Source organism: Mirounga leonina, unplaced genomic scaffold (assembly GCF_011800145.1).
Source record: "Mirounga leonina isolate KUSES-001 unplaced genomic scaffold, KU_Mleo_1.0 Mir_224, whole genome shotgun sequence".
NCBI lineage: Eukaryota > Metazoa > Chordata > Mammalia > Carnivora > Phocidae > Mirounga > Mirounga leonina.
Genome location: NW_023270615.1, coordinates 7,041,952 through 7,060,979, shown reverse-complemented (window position 1 = coordinate 7,060,979; position 19,028 = coordinate 7,041,952). Strand labels below are relative to the sequence as shown.

The following is a 19,028-nucleotide window of genomic DNA, read 5'->3' as shown; positions in this document are numbered from 1 at the left end:
TGCTAATTTTCTAATTCTATCATTCCTTCCACATGTGTTAGTTGGTGTTCTACTGTAAGGAAAAACTCTCCCTCATCCATTCATTCATTTATTTGTGTGGATCCAGGGGTACATATTTTATTCATTGGGATTTAATTCATAATAATACTAATAAATTATAAATAAATAATTATAAATAATAACAATATTATTATTATTTGATGCTCCGATTGGCCCATATTTTGCTAGCTGGAACTTCTTCAAGATGCCTCCTGTGTGCTTTTTACCACTCTTTGGCTATTTTTTTAGTGCTGCCTTTTTGGTACAAAATTACATTCCCTATTTATCTTGTGCTTTGCTCCAGCCCTGGAGTCAATCTGGTTCTTTGTAGTGGAGAATGGTATATAGAAACCAAGATCTGAGCATTACGGGTGCTAATTGCTACAGGGTATCATTGTTTCTATGTCCTCTTAGCAGATAGATTTAGGAAGGGTTTATGTATGCATGTATATACATATATAAGTATGTATGTATGTATGTATGTGTATATATATATATTCATTCATTCATTATTGATCTAAGTTGAAAACTATGAGTTGACATCAGTACCTCCAATTCAAATCCAGTACCACCATATGCTATCCCTCCCTTTCCATATTTATAACTCACCTCTGAGAAGACTATCATTAACCGCAGTATATTTACATACTTGCTGGACACCCTGTGTGTAATCAAACTCTTGACCCTGGTGGCTGACTCCTCAGCCATCCTTGCCCTCTTAACCTGCCTCCTTGACTCCATACTTCTTCACCCCCAGTCCCTGTGGCCCTGTTAGCCTTCTCAGCCTTGATGACCCCTTTAGCCCTGCCTGCTTTTTTGTTCCTGGCCCCACCAGGCCCACCAGCCTGGGATGTATTACGGGAAGGGAAAGGAAAGGAAAGGCACCAAGAAATATTTTATAAAGAAAAGAGAAATTGTAGGGGAGGGCTCTGTTTAAAAATTTTGCACGAAAGACAATTTTTAAAAATGTATAGTATAGTGCTTAAGAGCCCTCAGCCTGGACAATGACTATAGTTCAAATTTTAGGTACCTACCAGCTGTGTCATCTTGGGTAAAATGCTTAACATATCTGTGCCTCAGTTTTCTCATCTGTAAAATGAGGTTAGTGATATTACCTGCCTCATAGGATTCTTGTGAGGTTAAAATAAATTAACGCATGTAAAGTGTGTAGGACAGTGTCTTGCACACAGTAAGTTCATTTAAGAATAATCTTATTATTATCAGATGTCCCATCATTTTAGAACATGGTTTTTTTTTTTTTTTTTTTAAGATTTTATTTATTTATTTGAGAGAGAGAATGAGAGAGAGAGAGCATGAGAAGAGAGAGGGTCAGAGGGAGAAGCAGACCCCCCGCCGAGCAGGGAGCCCGATGCGGGACTCGATCCCGGGACTCCAGGATCATGACCTGAGCCGAAGGCAGTCGCTTAACCAACTGAGCCACCCAGGTGCCCAGTTGCTGATTTTGAAACAGAAGCTTAGAGAGCTTAAGTAACTTGTCCAAGGTCACTCAGAGCTGAAAGGGTTGGAGGTAGATCCGTCTGGATCTCACTGTTCATGTTTTTCTTTTTTTTTTTTTTAAAGATTTTTTATTTATTTATTTGAGACAGAGAATGAGGTAGAGCATGAGAGGGTCAGAGGGAGAAGCAGACTCCCTGCCGAGCAGGGAGCCCAATGCGGGACTAGATCCAGGGACTCCAGGATCATGACCTGAGCCGAAGGCAGTCGCCCAACCGACTGAGCCACCCAGGCGCCCTAGATTGACTCTTTTAATGACAAGTAAGGAGGTATCTTAACCTCGTTAGATGTAGGTACAATCTCTCAATATATCTGCAGTCTTTTTTATTTTATTTTTTATTTTTAAATATTTTATTTATTTATTTGAGAGGGAGAGAGAATGAGAGGGGGAGGGTCAGAGGGAGAAGCAGACTCCCTGCCGAGCAGGGAGCCCGATGCGGGACTCGATCCCGGGACCCAGGATCATGACCTGAGCCGAAGGCGGTCGCCCAACCAACTGAGCCACCCAGGCGCCCTAGATTGACTCTTTTAATGACAAGTAAGGAGGTATCTTAACCTCGTTAGATGTAGGTACAATCTCTCAATATATCTGCAGTCTTTTTTATTTTATTTTTTATTTTTAAAGATTTTATTTATTTATTTGCGAGAGAGACAATGAGAGACAGAGAGTATGAGAGGGAGGAGGGTCAGAGGGAGAAGCAGGCTCCCCGCCGAGCAGGGAGCCCGATGCGGGACTCGATCCCGGGACTCCAGGATCATGACCTGAGCCGAAGGCAGTCGCTCAACCGACTGAGCCACCCAGGCGCCCAGAACATGTTTTATTTTTCTAGTAAAAAGTTACTAAATGCCAATGAATCACTAGTGATGTCCTTAGATCAGAAGAATTACTAAAGTTACTGTTTTATCTATCAAAAACATGTTTCCTATAGCAAAATAAAGTTTTGTAAGATAGCCAGAATCGACACTTTTCCAAGAGTATTTTATCAAACTCTAAAGTTAAAGGAATAATTGTGAAGAGTTATTGCCAATTGAAAAACCAATCATAAATTAGGATAAAGCTTTTTGGACATGTTAGTTGTAAACCACTGGAGTGGTTTTCAAATTATATAATTTTAACTTGCAAGAGTCTTTTTAGGAGTCTGTAGCAGAGTTTGGCAAACTTATTTTTTGGGTGGCCCAGCTATTTTGCAGTGGCCTGAAGAGCAATTTACTCTTCATAGCAACAAACATCTTGCCCAAATTTGCCATCTGGTGTTTGAAGCTTCTATCTTGCAGAGAGTTTTTTCATTAGCTGACAGTCATTACTCATCTGCTTTTGGCTTTAGTATTGCTGACATTCTCAGTATTTGTCATCCTAAATAGTCACAGTTTCAAGTGAGAGAGCACTTGGAGCAGTTTCCTTAACAGAAGGGATTCAATTTCCTCATCTGGAAAACAGGGAGGTCAGATGAGAAGGTTCCGGTTAGCTGGCAGCATCTCTGATTTTATGAAACCTGGTTTTTAATGATTTCTGTATGTGCCAGACAACCCACCTAAACTGTGGCTTGCGGAGGAAGGTTGCGGGTTGTAACAGGTACTTAACTAAATGGTGAAAGATCGAAAGATGTGAATGAATGGCCCCATAAACCCAGAGAAACTCAGAATCAGAGAGCCATTGCCCCATAAAGAGAACATCGGTGATATTTTATAATTTTGCAAAATAATTTCCAAAATAATTTTAGAGATTTCTTAAAAGTAAATCTCAAGGCTGTACCATGATCTACAAAGCGTCTGGCTACCATCTCTATTCTTTTCGTCCTTGTACCATATCCCCACTGGTATCCCTGGTGTTTCAGAACTTGCCAAGCATTAATTTAAATTAAATTTAAATATACATGTCAGAGCCTTTGTACTGATTTGTTCCCTGTGCCTGGAATGCTCCTCCCAGAATATGCAAGTGTTTTACTCCCTCCCTTTATACAGTTCTCTGCTCAAACATCATTTCTCAGAGAGATCCATCACACACCACGTTTTATCTCATCCATTTACCTTGCTTTATTTTTCATCACAGCACCCACTAATGTATGCAGTATATCTCATATTCACCTATCGATTTATTGTTCCTACTCCCTGGAATAATGTTTTACATGCAGGCAGTAATTGTTGAGTGAATACATGAGTAAGAGCCAGAGAACAGTCTATTAAGTACTTGATTTGTGGATTAAAGTTCTTTCCAACCCACTGTTGCAGTGGTATTTAAAGAAGACTACTGTCTGTAATACATCTTGCAGTTTTTTGCCTCTGTGCTTCTGCTCATATCATTATTTACCCTTTCCATTCTTTTGTCTCCAACTCCAGATACTTTTCGTCAGAGTTCTGCCTTTGAAACTTTCACTGAACACACCCACTATCTCTCTCTGAACCCCCCGGGGCCCACGGCGCTCTGTCATTATCCCTTCCTTGTCTCGTGTATCATCTGTCTCTGTGTATCTTAATTCCCCAACCACATGAGTGGAGATTACATTTATGTATTCTTTTTTTTTTTTACTTTACACTTTCATATACAATTAAAATGGAATTAACTTTGATATTTTTGCTACAAGAAAAACATTTATTAACAATTTTGAATCCCAAAGAGTGTACGATGAGGAAATGATCACTACCATCAATGTTCAGACATGCCAACACACACACCGCATTCTTACTAAAAAATGTGATTATACCATACATGTTATCTAGTAACCTGCATTTTTAAAAATACCTTAAGATCGTATCAGGGATAATGTTCCATTTGATAGCTATAAGCCTTCATTGTCATTTTTTTTTAAGATTTATTTATTTATTTGAGAGAGAGAGAGCATTGAATGAGTGGGGGGTGGGCCAGAGGGAGAGAATCTTTCAAGCAGACTCCCTGCTGAGTGCGGAGCCCAACGCAGGGCTCAGTCCCTTGACCCATGAGATCATGAGCTGAGCTGAAACCAAGAGGCAGACGCTCAACCGAGCCTCCCACGTGTCCCTTCACTGTCACTTTTAATTGCTGCCGTGTTTAGTTGTATTTAACCAATCTCTTACTGACTTTGAAATTGTTTGCAATTTTTCACTATCATACATGTGTGATGTACGCTTTTAAATGCAGTGAGAAATTTGAAGAGAGAGTAGTTTTCAAATCTTCATGATGGAGGGCTGGAATGAGTTTACTAGAGAAATGCTCTTCACATTTTTTTTTTTTTAAACTAATGTGCCCCTTAAAGGAATTTTGAAAAACTTAAGTGCATTTGCACTTTTAAAAGTTGATATGTATAGTTTTTATTAAATTTAAATACACTTAAAGCCCATAATTTTTGGCAAATTATATATACCTGTCAAAATTGAACTGTGACATTACTTTTTAAAGTGTATCTGATAGAATAAAAATATAGTGATTTGATATCTACCTTAATCTATTTTTTAGAAAATCATGAACTAGCTTCTCTTTAATGATCTGAAATGCTATATAGTCCCTTTTTCTTCTTGAACTATTAATTCTATTCTACTTTCCTTACAGAGTCTATACTAATGCAATATAGTTTTATATTTGAAAGTCTTTTATTAATCAACCATTGCAGTCAAATTTGTGTGCATAAATGTATTTAAAATTTCCTGGGACCATAAGGTAATTTGTTAAATGTTAAATAAAAAAACTGTTTTTTCCATATATGTATGGATGCGTGTTACTTGTTGGTAGAACGAAATAGGAGCAGCATCAATTTTTTTCTTATTTTCCATTTTTATAGATGTAAGTGCTGAGAAACATTTTCACGTAAATCAAGTGAACGTGACTGGGAGGAGCTTTGTCATAGCAATATGTCTCAATTCTTTGAATTCCTTCTGAGTTATTTGATAATATTAATCTATCACTGAAAAAACATTTTCAATGATCTGTTGGTGGCTATACAATTATGTTTTCTGTTTTACTGAAAGTAAAGACTGCAGTGCTAGAGAGATGTCTTAGGGCACCAGCAACAGGCATTGGTAGGAGCGCATCTGATCTTGATGATTATGGACATTCCATCTACCACATCGTGTGCTTTGCTCCAACCCTGCCTGGCTCCGCATGTGTAGCCCAGAGAAGGGGAGAGTTGGATTCAGTTAAGGCTGAACCTCTACCAGATGTATGTTGACTAAGAACTAAAAAATACAAAATAACAGGTGGTAGAATCTAAGCTGGACAAGGACAATGTGGAAGAAGACCACTGATGGACTGATGGACTGGGGAAGAGTAGAGAGGAGAAGGTAAAGGGAGGGCTTTTCCAGGTGGAAGATTGGTTGGAGTAGTTGAAATGGCAAACTGGAAAGAGAGGTCACTGTGGCCTGATATGTGATTCAGGATTTTTGGAGGTGGAGCAGTTGTGGGTCATGAGCATGTCCAAGGTGTGACCATAATATGAAGTTCGTGAACTTTATTTGTTCATCTGTTTATGAACAAATCGCTGAAAAGGAGTTCGTGGAAATAGGTTGTCATGGTGTCAAAAGTCCATGATGATTTTCAAAGGAATGAAGGCAGGGCTTGGAGTGGAGAGAAAGAATGTGAGGCAGGCATCAACAAATCTAGACAGTGAGAGAAAGGTGCTCTTGAAAGCTGGAAGGGGCAGGTCTTAAAGGAACTTAGTTTACAAGAAGGTGCAGGAGAAATGGTTTGGGAAGAACTGTGGTGGGTATGGAAGGAACCAACTCATTGCCTGACTCTGATGTGTGAACACCTGCCATTTGAGAAGCCCAGGGAAAACCATGTCCTCAGGGGAGAGCTCCAATTATTAGAAGGAGAAACTTGTATTTATGACAGGCATTTTAGTTCTATTAGACAGTGTGGTTCTGAACCACAAGCTTACTTAATGGGTTAGTAAAACTTCATGGGGGGCCTGGGTGGCTCAGTCGGTTAAGCGAACGACTCTTGATTTTGGCTCAGGTCATGATCTCATGGTTGTGAGATCGAGACGGGCATCAGGGTCCAGGCTCAGCATGAGTGTGCTTGAGATTCTCTCCCTCTCTCTCTGTCTCTCTCACACCTGCTCGCACTCTCTCTCTAAAAAAAAACAACAAAGAAACAACCAAAAAAACTTCCTCAGTTTCTACTAGAGTTACTAGTTCTTTCAGTTTCCCTGTCTCTCCAGAATAAGTTTTGATCATTTATATTTTCCTCAAAAACCATTTATTTCAAATATATATTCAAATGTGTGAATGTAGTGCTTTACAAATATTTTTATGTAGGTATGCATGTATGTGATTTATGTGTTTAATGGTAAATCAGCTCTGAGTTATAGAGATAAATTGTTTTTGTGTTTTTTAAATTAATTATGGATCTGCTTTGATACTTATTGATTCAAATCTGTTTTTAGGATCATCAAATTATATTTTCTCATTTGTAGGAATTACATTTTCATTTTCTCTTCTGAGATAAAAAAAATCCCATTTTTTAAAAAAAGCTTATCATTAATGAATAGAGATTTCAATCAACATTTATTTTACTTTATTTTCAGTTCCACAAACTATTTTTCAGGCAGCATAGTGCCTTGCTTCTAATTAATTAGATACATTTTATTTAGCAGTCTTTTTTCAGTATTTCATGTTCCATAAAACATTTATTCTCCTAATATTACATTTATAAATGAAATGCACGATATTTCCTGCATATATATTCCATTGTCCCTTTGTTTTTTCTTGCTTTGCAATCCATTTTTATTTTATTTATTTATTTTTATTTTTATTTTTTTAAAGAATTTATTTATTTATTTGAGACAGAGAGAATGAGAGACAGAGAGCATGAGAGGGAGGAGGGTCAGAGGGAGAAGCAGACTCCCTGCCGAGCAGGGATCCCGATGCGGGACTCGATCCCGGGACTCCAGGATCATGACCTGAGCCGAAGGCAGTCACTTAACCAACTGAGCCACCCAGGCACCCTGCAATCCATTTTTATAGAGAAGGCAATAACACTATATTTAAAGAGGAATCAGCAATAGATACATTGTGTCTAGTATTTAATATATTCTAGGGATGTGCTAACTTCTTCACCACAGTTATCATATTTAGTCTTTACAACAGCCCTGTGAAGTATGTACTGATTTTATCTCCAGGGTGCACTGGGGAGACCAGACCAAGAGAGAGTAAGAGGTCCATCCAAGGTTTCCCGAGTGTTGTGCATGGGCTCATCAGCCTGCATGAGAGATCGCTCTGTTAGCATCTCATCCCCAGTACTAGAAAAATATAGCAGACCTCTTTATGGCAGATGTCCAGCACCAGAGCATCAACATAATTCATGCTAAGATTCGATTGTCAGGCAATTATGATGTGCAATTATATTCAGTGTTAATAACTTGCCTCATGAGATCCTACTACCGTACTTCGGACGTGAGTTTCCTTTAACAGCCGAACAAAAATCTTTTATTCATCTGCAGTGAGGTACACTTTCTATAAATAATTGTTTCCTTTAATCATTTTGGGGTAAGGGGAGAAATAGGTATCAATTAGTCATTTTTAATACCCTGTATCTTCAAATTAGAATTTTTGAAGTCTTACTTGTATCTGTAGAAAGGCAGAAAAAGAAATTTCATGCAGTTTGCTTCCTTGGACAAGCAAAGGCAAACCCCTATCTTTTTGTCTCTGAACTCTATCCCATTTGGTTATCGAACACCTTTTATTTTATTTTATTTTTTATTTTTTTTTATTTTTTAAAGATTTTATTTATTCATTCATTAGAGACAGAGAGAGAGAGAGGCAGAGGGAGAAGCAGGCTCCCAAGGAGCAGGGAGCCTGATGCGGGACTCGATCCCAGGACCCTGGGATCATGACCTGAGCCGAAGGCAGACGCTTAACCATCTGAGCCACCCAGGCGCCCTATCGAACACCTTTTAAAAAGATTTAGCTATTTAACAACAACAAATGCCTATGGCTCATTAATTTGTGATTCTTCTCTTTCTTTCTTTTAAAGATAGTGTTTTTAGAAGAAGCATCCCAACAAGAAAAGCTGGCCAAAGCATGGTACTTCAAGCCGTGTGAAATAAGAGAACTAAGCAACCAGTAAGTCACAGCCAACTTCTTCTCTTTCTCTGTTAACTAGTGCCCTTCACTAGTCTCAGACGATTAGAAACCTGCCTTGAGGGACGGAGAGGCTTTGTGTTTTTCCTTGCGGGCTCAGGTGAAAAGGAGAAGGGAATTCGAGACCAGGAAGCTGAAGGATGGAAGCTTTGAGAACAGGAGGCTGCCCTCATCTGTTTATTTCTTCAGCAGATCTTTGTTGAGCTTACTGTGTGCAAAAACCAGGATCTGGAGGAGAAAATGATCTGTAAAGTCTTTGCCCTCGCAGGGTTGACAGCCCACGGGGATCTCAGAGAGTAAGCAGGTACACAGATATGGAAGCTCGCCAGTGATAGGTGGTGATACCTTCCGTGAAAGAAATAAAGAGGGAGAGAAAGAAAATGCCGGGGGTGGGGGGTGGGGATGGAGGTTTGGGGAGCAGTAACCGGCAGCATAGTTAGGGAAGACCTATCCCCCAAAGCACACTTGAGCTGTGGTTTTATGTTGTGGGTTTTTAAAAAAATATTTTATTTATTTGTGTGTGTGTGTGTGTGTGTGTGTGTGAGAGAGAGAGAGAGAGAGAGAGAGAGAGAATGAGCAGGGGGGAGGGGCAGAGGGAGAGAGAGAAAGAAGCAGACTCCCCACTGAGCAAGGTCCCGATGTGGGGCTCGATCCCAGGACCCAGAGATCATGACCTGAGCCGAAGGCAGATGCTTAACTGACTGAGCCACCTAGGCGCCCCATGTTTGGGGGGTTTTAATATTTGTTCAAAACGTGTTTGCTATGATTGGCTCACTCTCTTCATAGCCTGGTTGATTTGTTTTATATAGATGGGAATACTTTATTTTTTAAAAGATTTATTTATTTATTTTGGAGGCGGAGGGGCAGTGGGAGAGGGAGAGAGGAGCTCAAGCAGACTCCTTGCTCAGTGCAAGCCCTACGGATCTCACAAACCCTAGATCAGAGCTGAGCCGAAACCAAGAGTCCACGGCTTAACCAACTGCGCCACCCAGGTGCCCCAAGATGGGAATACTTTTTTGAACTCAAAGATTTTATCTTGTTTCAGGGCAAGTATATTTCCAAAGTCAATGGAAGTTCCAAAATCAATAAAAATCACTTTCATTCTAAAGATGTTTTTGTAACTTGGGAAGTGACTTTAGAGTAATGTGGTGAGAACAGTGAACTAGGTGTTGGAACACCTGGCTTGAATCCTCTCGCTACAGCCTGAAAGCAAGTCACCTCCTTTCTCTGAGCCTGTCTCCTTGGCTGTTAGCAGAATTGTTCTCAGTGGTCGTGGATGCCACCTCCATACGCTGCATCAGCTTTGTGAACTGGGCTACCCACAAGGCTTTGAGGCAGAGGGGCTGGCCACAGTCCTGACAGACGGGGTGACTGCTCATAGTGAAGTTTCGGTGCACTTACATTTGTGTTCACATTTCCTACCTGCTGCCTCTCTCTGGGCTGGGAAGCTCTTGGGCAGTGGGCCTGAAAGTGAATCCAGTGGGCATGGAGATAATTCTAGCCCCTTCTGTGTTATTGTCTGCTTCCTCTTGCTAGATTTGTATGAGTGAGCGGAGGAGGGTGGGGTAGTTGGAGGATGGGGGGCGGGGTGAACACTTCTGTGGGTCCGCAAGTCCTTCCATCCCTCTGTATGAGGCTGCTTTTGGAGGAAAGTCCATCAGACAAATGTGGACTCTGGGGTGCCTCTAGGCACCACGCACAGAGAAGTGGTAAGGTAAGAAAAAACATAAACCTTGGTTGAAGACTGAAGTCTTTGTAGAAAAACCTTATACCAAACACACGAGATATGTGCAGTTGAATTTCAAGTCACAATTATACCACAGAAGATGGTGTCTCTGACAGTGTGTTTAACAGACTCACTGTACCTGCAGGTCTATCTCAGCACAATGTAGATTTTCTTTCTTTTTTTTTTTTAAGGATTTTATTTATTTACTTGAGAGAGAGAGAGAGAGAGAGAGAGAGCACAAGCAGGGGGCGGAGCAGAGGGAGAAGGAGGCTCCCTGCTGAGCAGGGAGCCCGATTCTGGGCTCCATCCCAGGACCCTGAGATCACGACCTGAGCCAAAGGCAGACACTTAACTGACTGAGCCACCCAGGCGCCCCACGATGTGGATTTTCTTAAGTGAAAATGACAACTGGAGCACCCTGAGCAGAGCTTTGATAGAAGTGGATCAGATTGTGGCCATGGACCATAGAAAGGGTGGCAGGGCCAGGATGAGGCATTCACATCTGGCAAGGAATTTAAGGATGGTGGGGAAGGCAAAAAACTCAGGAATTAAGATAAGTAATAGTTTGATGCAATATTTTTATTTATTTATTTATTTATTTATTTATTTTTAAGATTTATTAATTTATTTATTTGACAGAGAGAGACACAGCGAGAGAGGGAACACAAGCAGGGGGAGTGGGAGAGGGAGAAGCAGGCTTCCCGCTGAGCAGGGAGCCTGATGCGGGGCTCGATCCCAGGACCCTGGGATCATGACCTGAGCCGAAGGCAGACGCTTAACGACTGAGCCATCCAGGTGCCCCGATGCAATATTTTTAAAGCAAAATTAATGCAAAAAATCCGTGATGAACAAAATACCAAAATTTTAAATAAAGACAGGATGTTATTGTTTTACACCCCTGCGTTGTTGGGCAAGGAAATGGTCATTTTCAAAGAGCCTGGGATTCCCAAGCCCACAGGACCATCACAGTTCCCGGCTGGCAGGTAAATGAGAGTTGACAATGGTGAGCAAACAGCTTGGGCAACTCAGACCCTTCAAGACCCTGTGTTGTTGGGCAAGGAAATGGTCATTTTCAAAGAGCCTGGGATTCCCAAGCCCACGGGACCATCACAGTTCCCGGCTGGCAGGTAAATGAGAGTTGACAGTGGTGAGCAAACAGCTTGGGCAACTCAGACCCATCAAGTGTTTTGATGGTAGAGCTTTCTTTTATTATTATTATTATTATTATTATTATTATTATTATTATTATTATTATTATTATTATGTTATGTTAGTCACCATACATTCCATCATTAGTTTTTGATGTAGTGTTCCATGATTCATTGTTTGTGCATAACACCCAGGGCTCCATGCAGTACATGCCCTCTTTAATACCCATCACCAGGCTAACCCATCCTCCCACCCCCCTCCCCTCTAGAACCCTCAGTTTGTTTTTCAGAGTCCATAGTCTCTCATGGTTTGTCTCCCCCTCTGATTCCCCCCCTTCATTTTTACCCTTCTGCTATCTTCTTCTTCTTTTTTTTTTTAAACACAAAATGTATTATTTGTTTTAGAGGTACAGGTCTGTGATTCAACAGTCTTGCACAATTCACAGTGCTCACCATAGCACATACCCTCCCCAATGCCTATCACCCAGCCACCCCATCCCTCCCACCTCCCACCACTCCAGCAACCCTCAGTTTGTTTCCTGAGATTAAGAATTCCTCATATCAGTGAGGTCATATGATACATGTCTTTCTCTGATTGACTTATTTCGCTCAGCATAACACTCTCCAGTTCCATCCACGTCATTGCAAATGGCAAGATTTCATTCCTTTTGATAGCTGCATAATATTCCATTGTATATATATACCACATCTTTTTTATCCATTCATCTGTTGATGGACATCTTAGCTCTTTCCACAGTTTGGCTATTGTGGACATTGCTGCTATAAACATCGGGGTGCACGTACCCTTTCGGATCCCTACTTTTGTATCTTTGGGGTAAATACCCAGTAGTGCAATTGCTGGATCGTATGGTAGCTCTATTTTCAACTTTTTGGATGGTAGAGCTTTCATTAACATTGTCCACTTGGTTAAAAGATGAGTGGGTGTTTTGGTAAGTGTATATAGGGGCAAACAATCTTTGTCCTCAGATTCTGATGCAGACTGGCCAGACCGCAGGTTTGGAATATGAAATTAATGGTTTTTATCTGAGGTGAAATGGAGATTTTCTAAGGAAGTGAAGCTAGTGAGTAAGCGAAATTGAAAAGAGTTCTTTTATCTCTGCTTCCTTAAGAACATGCTCAACAAAATGTGACTTTCCGTCCCCCCCACCTGCCCATTCTTTCACTACCAAATATTTTTAAAGGGAATTCTCTCTCTGCCCAGTACTTTCTCTAAACACCGATCTTTCACATTTATGGGTTTCTTTTCGGCACGTAGGACAGGAACTAAACCATTCTAGAGACTTGGTAAGTGTTCTATAATGAAGGACTGAATCCACGTGAAATCAGGTGTCTCCCCAACCACTGCATAGGTATGAGAGCTCTCTTTTCCTGAGACCACTTGCCTTGGACTCTTGCAGGTTTGGACACTGGTCTCTGTCCTGTACTCCTTTCTCTTCATTGCTGTCCTTGATACCTCTCTTTTCTGGATCTCCCTCAGTCCTCCTGACAACTCTGCTCCAGAAGGAGCATGGCCTTGTCTTCCTCATTCTTACTCCTGTAAGTGCACTGGTGCTGTTCAAGATTCAGTTTTGTTCTTTTTCCACAGAAATCTCTGGCACCCCCAAATTCTAGGCTTACCTCCACAGAGAAGACTCTCAAATCTGAATCCCATCCGTACCTCTTCTGTCACCTCTTATCCCACGTTTCTGATCCTTTTTGGACCCTTGGAGATTATACTGACTCTAGACTTAATAACATCCCTCCCTCAATGTGGAATTTCCTCCTACATTCTCTTTACATCATGTCCTATAATCAGCTTCACATGCTCAAAAGCTCTCTTTTGGACTCATTCCTCTCCTTTGCTGCCCACAGCTAATAAAATATCAAGCTTTTTCTCTTGTATTCATCTTTTCCTTTCTGTTCCTATTACCATAATCTTTATTCAGAAATGTCATGCTTGGGACATGCATGGGAGGAGTCTCCCCGCACATGCCTGCCACCGCCAGATTCATGTCCTAAACCTGAGACTCAAAGTGTCACAGTTCTGCCAAAGAGAAGAAAAAACAAAGTAACAAGTATCCTCGCCATCCCCTCCCTCCTGGCTATGGAATAACCAATACCAGTTAATTCACTGAATTGATTATTCAAGACCCTTTTTAAAGAAGCTTTTTTTTGGCTGTTGTTTCTGAAACATTTTTTATGTAGTGAAGTGCACAGATCTTAGGTATGTACGTTGATAAGTTTTGACAAACATATATAACTATGTAACCAACATAAACCAATCAAGATATAACACATTCCTATCAGCCTAGAAAGTTCCTTTATGCCCTTTCCAGTCACTCTCCAGCCCCTTGTCCACTGTTTAATTTTTTCTATCACATAGGTTACTTCTGCCTGTTTTTAAATGTCATATGAATGGGGCGCCTGGGTGGCTCAGTCATTAAGCGTCTGCCTTCGGCTCAGGTCATGATCCCAGGGTCCTGGGATTGAGCCCCGCATTGGGCTCCCTGCTCTTCAGGGAGCCTGCTTCTCCCTCTCCCTCTGCCTGTCACTCTGCCTACTTGTGCTCTCTCTCTCTCTCTGTCAGATAAATAAATAAAATCTTAAAAAAAAAGTCATATGAATGGAATAAATCAATAATTCTTGTGTCTGGATTCTTCACTCATCGTAATGTTTCCGAGATTCATCCATTTTGTTGTTTATAACAGTAGTTCTTTCTTTTTTATTGCCAAATAGCATTCCGTTGTGTTGATATACCACAGTTTGTCTATCTGTTTTCCTGCGGTATTTGATTTGTTTCCAGTTCAAGGCTAGGATACATAAAACTGCTCTAAATATTTTTGTGCAATGCCTTTTTGTAAGCATTGTTTTATTTCAGTTGGGCAAACCACTAGGAGTGAAATTGCTCACTAAGATCCTTAATATTTTGACCAGATCTACTTCTCTCTTTCTCTCCGCCTCCCTCTCTCCCTATTCCCGCTGCCCCTAACACATACACATACACACACAGATATCCTCACTCACCCCTAATCTGCTCAACTAGATTATAATCTCTTTGAAGACAAGAAAATGTCTTATTTCTCTTTGGATCTCCCACAAGGCTTAGGAGAGTTTTTAAAACTTTTCAGTTACTTGGGAACTATTATTTGATTGAACAATTCAACTACATAAAGAAATCACACGGCCATTTCATTTCATGGTGGTGGAGACGGGGAAAGCCCCAGGACTGAGGTTTCCTGAGAGGTCAGCGACTCATGCCTGAGAGGAATCCATAGCTCATTCCCCCTCTCCGCGTGCCCCCCACATTGTAGGCTCACTTAATGCGGCCTTCTTACCACACGAGATTGTCACTGCTCTTCCCCGCCAAAGTGAATGAAGAATTCTGTCCTCCGGAAGGTAGTGACCAAGAGTACTGAGCCTGCAGACAACTGCCTGGATTTGAATCTAGGCTCCAAAGCTGACTTGTTGCAGGATTACTTTTTCTTTTTTTTAAAGCTACCTGCATTTCCCGAGCTTCACTTTTCTCTTCTATAAATGAGGACAACAGTACTACTTTGTAAGTTTGTTGTGAGCATTACATCATCATAACTACTATTTTTTTGGGGGGGGCTTTTTGTTATCTAGGCACTGTTTCTACACGTGCTAACAATCCTCACAACAGCCCTATGGTGCCACCACGTAGACACTGAGTCGCAACGAAGTTAAATAACATGTCGATGACCCTACTGCTCGTTTATGGTGGGGTCTGAATTCAAAATCAGGCAGTCTGAGTCAAGAATGTATATACTTAACCCCTGTAATAAACTGCCTCCCACAAGTAAGATGACGTACGTGGATGCTGTTCCCAGTACATGTACTTCTTCAGTAAACATCATCTGCTGGTCATCAACATTATCGCCACCATTCCCGGTTCCCATTTCTTTAAAAAGAAAGCATTTTATAGGTAGCCCAGGCTTTGTTTGCCTTTCACTGAGATGGTGTACATTTCAATTGGTAGCATAAGGGGTTCTTTGTTATGTCAAGTTTTGAGCTCAAGTTCTTTATGTATATTAAAATATAATTCATATTTTCTCAGGGTGGTGGTCGTGGTGGTAGGTATGGTCTTTAACAAATATCTGTTTGGATGTGTGTAGACACTTAATAGACCCCAGTGAACTGGATTCGTTCTTTAGAGAAGCTTTAAGTGTGTTAGTTTGGGGGCTTCCTCGAATCTGTGGGTAGAGCCCCTGAAAGCTCTTAAAAACATCTTTCCAGGACTTTCTGTTATGAGAATCAATGGAAATATGAAAATTAGTTGGCAGGCCAGGGGAATAGCAGGAGTGATCAGCGGCACCTGGAGAAGGCTGTCCGAGCACTACAGCTGTGTCTTCACTTACCCATCCGACACCGCCCACCCATTGACAGTCTCGTCTCCTAAGAGGGCCTGTCCCTTACCAGCCTCAGTTTGCCGTTGCTGCTTCATTTCAGAACTCAGCCCCTACCTCACAGGGGGAAGGACCAGATTTCTTGTAGTCAGCCAAGGTCAAGACGACCACTGAGTCTAGCATTGTGGCCACTGTTTGTCATCGTCAGTCATCCTTAGTGACTTGGGAGTAATTCCTCAGCGTGGCTCTAGAAGCTTTAAAGACCTTCTTTCTCATCTTTGCTCTCCGTCCTACAACCTCCAGTTATGAGAACAAAGTCATCGGATGTCTTGTTCCATGACTGTTTTGCTTCTTCTCAGTGCTGTGCTTCTGCCTCCCTCGAGCATCTTTGGTTAACCTCACACCAGCCATTCCGCCATTCCAATGTAGGAGCTGTATCTCTCCCAGCAGAGCGTCACTTCTATTTCTTGATTGCTAGATAACAGGAGAATTTATAATCGTCTGATTGCATTAGCTCTAAACCTGCGTGGGGTAAACAAATCACCGTGGAGAGAAAATGTGATTTAAAGGTACGGAAAATGATTGAAGGTGTTATTAAATTCTTTTCCCCTTGTATTAATTTCCAGTGAGTTCTTCATGCCTGGGCTGGTTGATACACACATCCACGCCCCTCAGTATTCTTTTGCTGGGAGTAATGTGGACCTGCCGCTTTTGGACTGGCTGACCATGTACACATTTCCTACAGAACTCAAATTCCAGAACATCGACTTCGCTGAAGAAGTATATACGAGAGTTGTCGTAAGTATCTTGCTTGTTAGTAGCAGTGTGTTATGACCAAATCACCTGTAGACACGTCCATTTCTTGGGGCATATTTTAATTATAAAACATAGGCAGTTGAGGCTAGAATGGACTGTGGAGACATTTTCAGTTTTCTTCAAAGCCCAAGGAGTATGTGGACCATCCACCTCATCTACACAAGCTAACCCGCAGCAGAGAGAGCACTTGAATCCAAATCCTCAAATTCCCTATCTGGTGGACTCTCTTGACTCTTGGTCTGTTACTTCTTGTGTTTCGAGTTACTAAATTTGAGTTTCATGCACGTGTGTGTTCCCTTACTCCTGCCAATCCACAGTGCTGTTCTGGGGACCATATGGAATAGCTGTGTAACCTTTGGAAAGTTCCGTGACTCATTTTCCCCATCTGTAAAATAAAGTAGAGATCATGATAGTAACTACTTCATAGGATTGTTATGATAAGTTAGTATTTGTGAGGTTCTTAGTGCCTGACACATGGTAAGCGTTGTATATGTTTGCTTTAAAAAACATGCAAGGAAATTTAAAAATAGAAGTTAAAATTACAGTTAGAAGGATATCACATTATTTTAGTAGCTTCCCAAGGAGGGGAAATAGGACGGCTCCCTATAGCAGGGTACGTAGGAACATGATGAGCATTAACACCACTAGAGGGAGCTAGGGAGCTAGTTCAAGTCATTGAAGAGTGCCATCATTGAACAGTGCCAACCATATATTGAAGGCTCTGAAGATGTCCTTACTTCCACCCTCTCAAGGAAATCAGTCCCCTTCTTTCTACTCCAGCCCTATGCCAAATCCACTCAGCAACCAGAAACAGCTTCTGCAGTGGAGAATACCTTTTGCAAATACTTTCTTATCTGACCACTACCTCTTGTCATGCAGCCCACTTAGTCTAAACATTTCTGCATTGTTGTTGGACCCATGGATGGTCTTTCTTCTAAAGTGATGGCTATGGGATGGTGACAGTATTTTAAGTCTTACACAGTTACCTAGCCATTCTGCCATTTCCTCTGGTCCTGTATCATTCAAGCCTTGAGGAGTAGAAGTAAGTGCTATCCTTTATATACTTGACTTCCTTTATTGTAATTCAGTGTAATTGTGGATCTTACCTATTTAGCATGGATCCACATAACACCAGAAAAACTGAGAAGGACTAACACAGTGCATGAAGTTGCTGGGGCATTGTGTTAATGAATTGTGTTAACCACACCAAATCTTTTTATTCTCAAAATTTATTTATACCTCTCATTGTTCTAAAAAGATGTCTCATTGTTTGAGATATCTTAAAATAAAATAGTGTACAATGGAAGCAAATGAGTCATGAAAGTGTGGCAAAGGAAAAAAGGGGGAAAGAAAAATAGAACTGCGAGGTAAATGTATACCATGGGGGGCCATGAACTTGTTAGAATTTGTCACAAATTCAGCTTTAAGTTTCTAGCTGCTGACCCAGAGAGGGAAATCAGTGATGTAATTTACACTGTGTATATGATAAAGAATAAAACATTTGTTAAGGTAAAGCATTTCTATTACTCATACTGATTTTCTTAAAAATTAGTTTCAGTAATAGTTCATATAGATACATGCTATGATGTCAAAATGTATATTATTAAGATGCTATAGTATTTTAAAAAACCCCAAATACATCACTGTTTTATGTTTAGACACTTAGAGTATCTAGAACCATATATCCTTCAGGGAGTACTCCATAAATACTATTTCTTGTATCAGAGAGTTAAGTATTTGATGTCAGTGAGTACAAAATAAATTTTATTCTCGACACATACTTGCATTGCATACATCCTATGTTTCTGATTATGAGCAGGCAGGCCTGCACACTTTAACAGTTGAATGAGCTGATGATATGGTTGAAATCTGTAGAAAGTTGAGATTTGTTAACTAGAACCTGTCCCTAGACTGACGACTGCTCACGGCAATGCAAAGGGATGTTAAAACAGTAGGTCCGGAGAGATCCAAGCCATTTTTGTTTATTTTCTCCCTCAGAAGACAGTCCTAGAGCTATACTTCAGCAAATGGGCAAATCAAGACCCAGAGTTCTGCACCATAGATGACAGTGATCATTTAATGTGCAAATAATTTAAAGTATGTATTAGCAAACATCTCCTGAGATTACTTAGAAAAAAAATCCCAGTAAAACAAGCCTGGATTATCTGCCTTTAAACATTGCAAACTGGGTGAGAGATTACAGTTTCAAATTAGACTGGAATAAACTAAAAAGACTAGAAGGTTCAGGAATCTATATATTATATAGCTTGCAGTCAAGGGATTGGACAATGAGATCCTGGTAAATGTGCCAAGATAAACGAGTTGCAAGTATTCTGGGGAATAGGATGAATATGCTTACTCTATGGGGTT

General features: G+C 40.8%; 1 protein-coding gene across 6 annotated transcripts in view; it reads left to right on the top strand.

The window, feature by feature from the left end:
- GDA (guanine deaminase) overlaps positions 1–19,028 on the top strand; it is a 72,940-nt gene that overhangs the window by 25,376 nt on the left and 28,536 nt on the right. For 4 of the 6 annotated variants that reach the window (XM_035029050.1, XM_035029049.1, XM_035029054.1 and 1 more), the window contains exons 2-3: positions 8,498–8,586; positions 16,469–16,640. In XM_035029050.1, coding sequence (XP_034884941.1) covers positions 8,498–8,586; positions 16,469–16,640 — 261 coding nt within the window. The remainder of the gene's footprint in view (positions 1–8,497; positions 8,587–16,468; positions 16,641–19,028) is intronic. The other 2 variants (XM_035029051.1, XM_035029053.1) reach the window with 2 other exon arrangements.